Below are 10,197 nucleotides of genomic sequence, written 5' to 3' on the forward strand. Positions count from 1 at the left end.
GTAATGTACCATTTTCATTACGTGGAATTTGCAAAGTTTTCCTTAAAATGGTTTCCTTGTTTGCATATTTTGTCACATGGTGGGACAAAACTAAGTGGTAGTTTTTGGGAATTCCATGACAGATACAAATTGGGGAAGTAGCAATTTTGAAGATTTGACTGACGAGAGTCATCTCTGGCGATACCTTCGGCAAAATGACTTTACGTACTTATTATACACACCAGTTTAACAGTATCATACACCCAATTTTTGCCTCGTGCAAAAATGGTTGGTGGCAGGAGAATCTATGCTGTTTCGTGAGATGGGTAATTTTAATAATAGTCAAAATCTCATGCCTGGTGATACGCTTACTGTGATAATATTCTCCTCCCCCTGGGCAATAGGCTTCTACTATTTTGCAATAATTATGACCCACTGAATACGGACAACGATTTAGTTACAATTGAAGCCCTGCATTATACCGTACTTCATCATTGGCCACACCTGCATCAAGCGTTTTGTGTCTTGTGTTTTTTTGTCGGTTATATATCATACAAATATTACAGTTGAGAGATTTCTTCTCCTTGTTCCACTCAGACGACTGTACCCCCTGCACCGTGTTGTGACATACCCTGTGAAGAAAAACATAAACAACTGTAAGCAAAACGATAGTGATGTATTATTCTTGACTTGTACTTCATCACTTGACACATCCTAGACGAGAAGATCCATGGCTCAAAAGCATTCCAATCCTTGCTTTTGCTGACAAGGAACAGAACGCTTTCAAGTGGCAAGCTGAGAAAATCTTTGAAGGTGTGAATCTAAGGGAAGAGAATCCACAACCAGCCTGTGTCACTTGCATATCTAGAAATGCACACGAACCAAAACTTGCCCAAATGTTCTATACATCAGGAATTCTAGATCATATGATCTCATTGCTGAAACTTCATTTTGAAAATATCTATCTCTCAATAAGTTATTAATTTTGATGTGTAACTTCGGAGAAACACAGGCCTTGTTTGGTGTTAAGGTAGAATGCCCCTGGGGGTCAGATAGTTGGACTCTAAATGTTTTTCAATACTGTTTTTATATATCACTTGTTGGGACAATTTGACTGAGAAAATCTTTTCACTGTTTAAGTTTTTTGAAAATTGACAATTTTATTTTCTCCATGGAGTTACGGTAATACAGCCTAGGATGGCAGCCAGTTTGAATTTCAAGTGTCGGTAAATATTAGGTCATTTGTTTCTCTAGTACCAAAATTTGAACAGTGAACTCTGATTTTTATTCTCGATTAATCAAGGAAATGGTTGGAGGTTTTGATGAGGAAAGTGTCAACAAAAGTTTACGTCTTTCAGTTTTGAGATACATACTACATTGCAAGCTCTATGATCAGATTCTCTCTTGATGTTCTTAAAGGACAAGAAACTGATCTTCTTCAAAGCCTTTAGATTGCAAAGATGCAAATTGTCCTACAGTCATAGATTCCGTTACAATTTGAAAACTTGCCCATGACTCATGCAAGTGGGTCTTTATTCACAAATGTATTAAAAATGCACATATTTTAAAGCCTGGCAATCAATTTGTTAGATCTGAAATGAGATTGACAGATTTTTCTTCAGAATTTTCAGGGCATGAGATTTGAGGCGAGCGATCGCTCCGCTCGCCTAGCGCTCGCGCAAATCAAAATCCACGCGAACGATTTTCCGCTCGCGTGGCAACTTGGATAGGACTGCGACATGTTCACAGGATGAATGCACTGCAAAAAAACTGGCGTCTGAGCACGTGTTCATCATCGGAATGACAGGCTACAGCCTGCAGACTTCAGCTTCTTTTTTGTAAAAATTAATTAAATTGTAGCAAACATATGAACAAGAGAAACAAAGGCCATGCGTACACGTACACGTGTGCCCATACCGTGTCTTCTATTTCTAAGCTTTGCTATACATCATATTACATGTATATGCATTCGCGTTCCGAAAACACACAGTCCCTACAAGGGATTAGCCGTGGCCGTGGCTAGTAAAACTCATCAAATTGTGTTGCTTTATATGCGATGTCTGTACAGAGTACGCAACCACGACTATATTGAACGTAAGCCTGGCATCTGTCCGGAGCGGGCGCTCCCATAGATCATACAGGCAATTCATTCAACACGAATTTTGCGATCCTCCCTCATTTGTTCGTACTCATTTTCTTGAAAAGTGTTTGGCTGACTGCATAATTAGGAAGAACCGTGTTCTCGATGAATTAAGAGCACAGAGATTTCGACAAGAATTGACTATGCAGTTTGGAGAAATATTTGAAGACGTTGATGCACGATCGCCGCCCTCATAAGCGAACTATGAAAACCTCCAGAAATACGGCGCGCAATTTCTCTGCCGAAAACAGCCGATTTTGAATCCAAAACTTGCACTAATCTTCGTTTTCGAGCACATCCACTTCGCCTAGGTACACGATGTGCTCAGCCGTGCTTATAAACTTAAGCAAAGCCTTATTTTCTCTCTATATGCGAGGGAAGCGTTCGTATATCCGTCGCCATTGTTATTTTCATTCAACCATGAGCACTCGGGCGAAAACCAGCCTTGCAAACAAAAGAGCATCGCGATATCGAACTTCAAAAGTAGACGTTCTTGAGAGGAGTGCAACAAGAGAAAATTGTGAAGTAAAACTGAGTATGTAAAACTTCTGAAGAGATAAAAAGCAAAATTATTTTGTCAACAGAAAATTGTCATCGTAGATTGTAATAGCTCAGAGGTGGTTATATTTAATGTTAATTACAGAGTGCTACATCGATAGTGTTATATCATAGCACAGTACGTTGTCTGTATTTTGTGACTTCTTGTCCAGTGATCAGGACTGACTGCCGATACTGGTTCTTACTATAATAATACTTACCTTAAGTTCCTATAACAAACAAATATAACAAAAACAAAAATCAGAAAAAAACCTAAAAATGATATTCTCAAGTAGAATGCACAAGACACAAGTAACGATTTCATAATTCTTTTTATTTGCTTCACGCTCCCTATGCATTTCAGGGGAGTAGTTTTATCACTCTCGTAACACTCCCGCAGATAATTTTAGGAGAGTGATTTTCAGCTCACCAGCACTTTTTAAATCTCATGCCCTGAATTTTTTTTTTTTTTGGGGGGGGGGGGGGGGATTTTCCCTTTAGTGCGCATGCTCTCTTGACTAAAAGCGAAAATCTGGCGGTTTTCATTATCAACCTCACTAAAATGTTGACCTGCTGAGGCCACATTCCATGCTGTGGTACAGTAATCACATCCTTACTTGAGCAGCATTATGACTTTATGGTCACAGAGCAGACTCTTTGACTGCAAAGTGGGTGTTTAAAGGCTGACAAACAGCAGACTATAGTCAAAAGTCCAGCAGGGCATTAAGAATGTCTCCCGACACACTCTAAATCATCACCAATACAATATCCCGATGGCAATGCAACATAATAATGATTACATGTAAATGTATCATGCCATTAACCACTTAGACCTGAGTGCTGCAGGAAATTTCCTTACTTTCCAGAACCCTTGGCTGTTCTCTTGACTAAATCAATGATTGACAAGGCTGTGTGTGATGAGTTACAATGCTGAAGGGAAAGTTGTGGTTTGTTAAATTCTACAATGTACAAATATTGTGAAAAATTTCACTTGCAAGCAGGCTATGCAGAACAAGTGTGCCCTATATTGGGACTGCATTTTTTTTAAAATCCATATTGCATCTACACAAATGTCATTTGCATATTTCTGAATGATTTTGCGTCAAATCCGCAGGATTTTGCATTATCAGAACCTCTGCTATAGTATCAAAATATTTGGTACCATGTATGTCAAATACAGAAGAGAAATAATGTTGCACCTTTTCATAAAGTTGTATGAAAGACTGCCGATTCATTTAAATTCTTGTGCAGATTACAAAATACAAACTATATATAAACAATTACGAAGCTTGAAATGAGTACTCCCGACTAGTACCAAACACATTAGAATCTTTTTCTGACAGCAAATATGACATGTTAAATACTCACCACTTTACCTGGTCTTGCCCAGGTACATACAAATCCTTCTTGACAGGACGTAACAATACAATCTTCTCTAAACACGAGTGCCGTTAGTCGTTCATGAGCTATCTTTTTAACTACTAAAGCTTCCAACATTGGCACTTCTTCCTGTCTGGGGCACATTGGCGTCCCAATGGCTTTCATTGCATCTTCAAGAATCCTATTATGCATCTTACTGAGTGAGTTGAGTTTATCTCCACTTTTGCTAGATACACTGTTTTTCTTGTCAGATTTGTCGTGCTTGTCCTTGTGCCTGTCAGAAAGACTGAGTCCAGATATCTTACTGCTTAAATGTCCCATGCTGACGTTGCCGTCAACATGTCCAGTTGCATTGGCAATCGGGCGACTGGGATTGGGCGTACTATTGCACCTAGTGGGGTACTTTGCAGACTGATTTGCGTTTGGTTTAATGTATTCGTATTAGTCCTGCCGCGGCTCAGAGGCTGGTGAGGAAACAGCACGTCCTCTGTAAGGTCCCAGAGACACAACTGCGTATCCTGACCGACTGATCCAAACCTGTACGTGACCGGAGGCCTGTGGTCGTCCGGGTTGATGGCCGATGCCCTGCTCCCGGCTCTGTCGCGCAGATCACTGTTATTTATATGCGTATTAAAATCATCATCGCTTCCAAAGAAGTCTGCATGATTGTTCTGCGTTTGCGTCACATATGAATCAAATGAAACTACACTGATCCATGATTTGTGTCCGCGTCCCCTGGCGATAACTTTCCTCTCGTGAAAGGAATACACCGTAACTAAATCATCCTCTCCACCCGTTACAATGTACTTACTGTCTGGACTCCAGCAGACACAAAGCAAACCCCCGAAGTAACTCTTCATTTGGGAGTGGAATTCCATGGTGTCATACAGAAATATGCGTAAGAAGCCATCTTGTGACACAGTAGCTAAGTATTTGGAATCTGGTGAAAATGCGAATTCATTCAATGACCCTTCTCCTATGACCCATCGGAACATGGGATTCCTTGTAGATTTACTCTTACATGTGTAAATTGCATAGCCGTCTCCTTGTTTTAATGTCTGATAGTGAGGAGCAGTGTTGCCGACTGGATGTTCTTCATTGTAAAGGTACATGTTACCACTCCCATGAGCTACTAGGAATAGGTGTTCTGATCCGGTACCCACTTGAGACACGTCACTCGAGTTTTATCTATAAGTCTCTGAAATGAAACCACAGGTATAAAACATCACATCAGGGTATCATAAGTAAAAAGAAGGCCAACACGATGCAATCAGCAGGTCTAACGGTTTGCTGTACACAGTCATACAGACATCAGTCATTCAATAATCCAATTGGCTCCTCGTGCTGTACATACACATAGCTAGATGAGCTAAAAATGATGCGACAGGTTTGAAGACCAACTAGTTTGAATGGAAAAAGCCAGTAAAATGTGCCCATGTCAGTATTTCAGCTGTAGGAAAGACAGAATGTACAAATATTTACTATCATAGTGTACGTGCCCACTCTCCTAAAACAGAGGAACAGTATTGCAGTGTTTTGGTGGGAAATTGCAAGTCGCAGCTCCTGATGTCCAAATCAATCTTTCCCTATACTTTACATGTACTTCATTGAGACTGCGCAAATCCAGAAGCAAAAGCTAATGGACGGGAAGTTTAAACAGACCACCTAAGAGACTGGTAAATAATTCAGCTGGTAACAAATAAGTTGACTTGTGGCTTGTGGAAATTGAGCTATCAGGATGGGCTTGCGCTTGTTTTGGTGCTTCCAGCCTGTCTGCTAATGGATCTGAAAATAATTTGATCAACCTTGCTTTATATTTTACATTGGTGATTATCATAGAAGGTTCAGCCTTGGTGAGCAATATTTATAGATAGAAGTTAAATTTTGATGGGATTGTATTATATAATGTGTTATTACATATGAAACAATGCTTAACTTCTTTTCCTAGGACTTAAAAGGGCATGATGCATCATTAAATCTTTCCATGTTTCATGTGTAATGGAGCAGTATTATAAATTGTGGCATATTGATATCAAGACTGACATTAACTAATTGGCAAAAGATCCCACTTCTTAGAAAAATATATCTTTCATCATATCTATCTTGGCTTAAAAGCAATATATTCAGGCCTTTGGATTCACTAAAGTTGTGAAATTTTGCCAAACACAGCTGTGCACATGAAAGAAGACTAGACTCTCATAATAACAAATGCGTGTTGTTTTAAAGTGACAATTTGCACTGTGTATTTTATAATATTCACTTATTTTGATGATTTTGAAATTCAAAACAGACAGAGTCTGAGATGGGTTCAACTGTGCAACAAACATTTTTGTAAAATATTCAATACAGGAAGACTCTTTGGACATCAGTTAAACTCTTACCTCTTCATTGAATAACTTTGTGTTTTCTTTCTTGATGGGGTCGACGAGTTGCACCTGGCCGGCAGAAAAGCCAACCAGTAACGAGACGCTTTGACTGCTACATGTAAATTGATTAAAGTCGTGACAAGTTGGTATTGTGCCTTTGTAAGTCCTCTTATCAATTGGTTTGGTCAAATCTGCCGCCTGGGTATGAAAACAAAACAGAGTTTTTCAGATTGACTGCAAGGAACATAAATTCCTTTTGAAAGGGTTAATTAACAAAGGGACAACCATATGAGCTTATATCTACAAGGGTATTATGACCTTAGATTTTTAAAAACTTTATCAAACACACAGGGTTACTAGAGTACGTCTCATGAACCATGATGTTGTCTATTCTGGCAGTAAATGTTATGCATGCTATGCTAAGCATTCACATTTCTTGCCATAGACAAGCACTTGTAATACCTACAGTTGTCATATGCACCATTAAATGACAAGAATTTACACCTAATCTATTGCCATAAATCTGTCATGTGGCAATGGGAAACATACTGTGTCACACAGACTGAGCATTCCTAATTACTACTGACACACGACAAGCTGGCTTTGTTCTTATGTGAATACATCATTTATCTACTATTGACAAGAGTACTTGTAATACAAACAGTAATTACAGAGTCTATAACATCAAAGAATTTCTAAATGTCATGAAATCTAAACTACAGCCATAAATCAAGGTGTTGTGGCAATATGAAACATGTTTTGACAGAAAATTGCTATTTATTTTTCACATAATGGGCATTTAAAACAATTGGTTTTTAGTAACAGGCTGGCCTGAATCTCTAACCTGTACTTATTTGTTAGTAACTAATGAGACTAGCCACACTATTTGTAATGGTTTTGTGGTATATTTGACTTTAGTCTAAAATTACGGACCTGGGGAGAAAATCAAATTTTTTCTGAAAAGAAATGAAATGAAACTTTATATTTCTGTAGCAAACTAATCATGCGTGACAGACATGGTTTCATGTTCTGTTCTTGAAAGTTGTGAGAATTTAATAACTGTACTTGATTTTTTTTCAGTATTTCTACAATAACAAGTGTATGACAATTTTTGTATTCGAACAGCATTTTCACAATGGTCCAAAAACAAAGACATTTTTCATGGTTAGACTCACAACATTTGAAGTATTTGCATCCAAAAACACTGGTTAACAATAGCATCTATAACATTAAAAATTTAATTAAAAATATAAAATAAAATAAGCTTAAACAAAACAAATTACCCTTGAGCTTCACTCACATTGTCAATTGTGTTTTGTTCAATGCAATTTTAAAACTATTACTACCGTAATGCAAATCGTTTGGCATTCAATTACTATTGTTCATACCCCTTACACTGGATAGCCAAACATACATGTATGGGCAAGTTAAAACTACCTTTCATATACTTTCAGTGCAGTGTAGCAATGGACAGATACACATACAGTATGCAAATGTGCATAAGCAGTATGATAAACACCATTATTGTTTTTCTCATTCTCTACCCCTGCGTTTCTATTTTTATGAATGTGGTTTGGAGACATTTGTACTTTGATTGTTATAGATAAAATGACAGCAGCAAAACTACCATCACTGACGGGCGTATGAGTGATTTGATGTTGGTAGTACTAACTAAAGTGTCAATTTCAAGGTTTCCCGTTGTGTGTAGACAGCACAATCATGTATATAAAATAGATACTCATCTCTCAACTGATTACAATTAGGATAGATTTCCTTCATTAATGGAATCATTTCAAAAGAAAACAATACTGATGAGGAAACTGATGAGCAACTGTCCTTCATCTTGCTATGGTTGCTGAGAGACATAATTGAAATTTTTGTGGTCTTTTTATGGCAGAGGATGCATGAAAATTAAAAGCCATATATGCCTAGATTTCAGAAATCATTCCATAATATAACATTTAAACATTAATTTCTTGGTGAGTTTTGCTACGGCAATGAAGACACAACTAGATGCCATAAAACATATCAGTATGCCCACTCTTACAGCACATTACATGGACCATTTAAAGGTATACAGTCACCTGTAATCTGAATATGCCCATATGGTCAAAGGGGCGTTCCTTGGTATTCAAAATGCCATGTGAGGGCGCTGTTTTTAAAAAGCGGCCACCCGCTTAAAATCTGTGATTGGTTAGATTTTCTCTTTCCATGGTAACTGTGGCAAAATTGGAACAGGGGACAGCATACCTTTAAAATACTGCACATTCATCCTTTTCAGGTCAATTTCATCAAGATTAACCTTTCACTTAAGATACCCAAAACATCACTATTAGACACACAGTCAGGATATACAGTAACACTATCACTATTAGTTCAAATCTGTCAAAATTATGATGGGAACGTATGCCTCACAATAATGGGTAAGTGAAAATCATGTTTTTTAGGGGTCTTCAAAAGGCCAATTCTGTTAAAGTTGGCTGTATGGGACATGTTCTACTTAACTGCTGTATTGCCTAACCGACATAAAATGACAGCAGCAAATCATGAGATGAACCTAGCTGGTAAAGCCGGTTGACACTCTTCCAATAACATAAAATTTTTAAACTTTGCAAAGTAATGGACTCCATTAACAAAACGCACAAGAAAGGCCTTGTTAATGCATATCCATATTAAGTCAAAGTTCTTGAAAACAAACCACGTGTATACATGTGTCCACCTAAATACAGGTCATGAAATACTTCATTGAAATTATAAAATGGATTCCATGGATTCTGCATATCTAGTGTTGCCAATGAATTTACAGAATGCAAAAAATAATAAAATTCACCAACTTATTTGTATATTTCTTTGTTACACCTTGGCATCATCAATGTGCTAAGCACACCTGTATGTGTGGGTGTGGCCAACCTGCTGTTGTGTCTGCATACCTTAAATAATGCTTCTTGTAATACTGTTGAAATGACATATCAACGAAAGGTGCAAGGGATCACAAACTGATAAACGTGAGGTTGTTTAACGAATCTTGCTTGTTTTATGGATCTTGATATCTAGAAGTTTGCGCTTCTGCCACAATCAACGCTCACTGCTCACCTGTGCGTCCACTCAATCGAGGGAGATACCGAAAGCGGTTATATAACCTGTACAAGAGTCGCTGCATAATAAACCAGCCGATAATATTACACACATAATGAGACAGAGTACGACAACTTTCAATGTTGGCAGTGTCAAACATCTGTTAAGTTCGCCTGGGCATTACATCAGCGGTAGAGGGAATCGATGTCATCCATGTGATCGGCAGAAATACCAGTGTCTTTCTGGCCACTGCCTACACTAGATACATCGCATGTTTACACAAGCAACTGACCCATGCTAAGTAAACTCAGCGGTTCAACTGAGGTAACGGGGTCTATTTTGGAGAAATCGGTCACGTGCGTACCTTCCGAAACTGGAGAGAGCTTCTAGAAGTCAAATATATCGGATTAACCTGAAAGTTTACTCACCTTTCGAATACCCTTGTAGATGTAGAAATACAGTTCTCTGCCAACATTGAAACAAATACGGTCGCTACTCCCTGTTGGGTCCTTTATGTTTATAAAAGACACCTTCACAGGATGACAGCTTTGAGCGTTGTATGGAACTCTGTTTGGTCTCGAGTATTCAGAGAGGGTCATAAGTTTGTAAGTCCCCTCTCGTGTGGTAAATTGAGTCTTAACTTCGTCTTTTCCTCCTCCCTCCGCCGCCATCTTGAATTCGACATTGGGAAAGTGTGAACGCCCGGATGTTTGTGCTTGA

At 38.4% G+C, this 10,197-nt stretch overlaps 1 protein-coding gene across 1 annotated transcript; it reads right to left on the reverse strand.

Moving 5' to 3' along the window:
* Positions 1-381: 381 nt before the first annotated feature.
* Positions 382-10,180, reverse strand: LOC139149449 (WD repeat-containing protein 20-like). The gene is given in 6 exon segments (XM_070721223.1): positions 382-611; positions 4,025-4,422; positions 4,425-5,189; positions 5,192-5,234; positions 6,418-6,600; positions 9,906-10,180. Coding segments are annotated over 6 exon segments (1,671 nt in total). The 5' UTR covers positions 10,149-10,180; the 3' UTR covers positions 382-572.
* Positions 10,181-10,197: the final 17 nt, after the last annotated feature.

This window comes from Ptychodera flava, chromosome 14 (assembly GCF_041260155.1).
Source record: "Ptychodera flava strain L36383 chromosome 14, AS_Pfla_20210202, whole genome shotgun sequence".
Taxonomy (NCBI): Eukaryota; Metazoa; Hemichordata; class Enteropneusta; family Ptychoderidae; genus Ptychodera; species Ptychodera flava.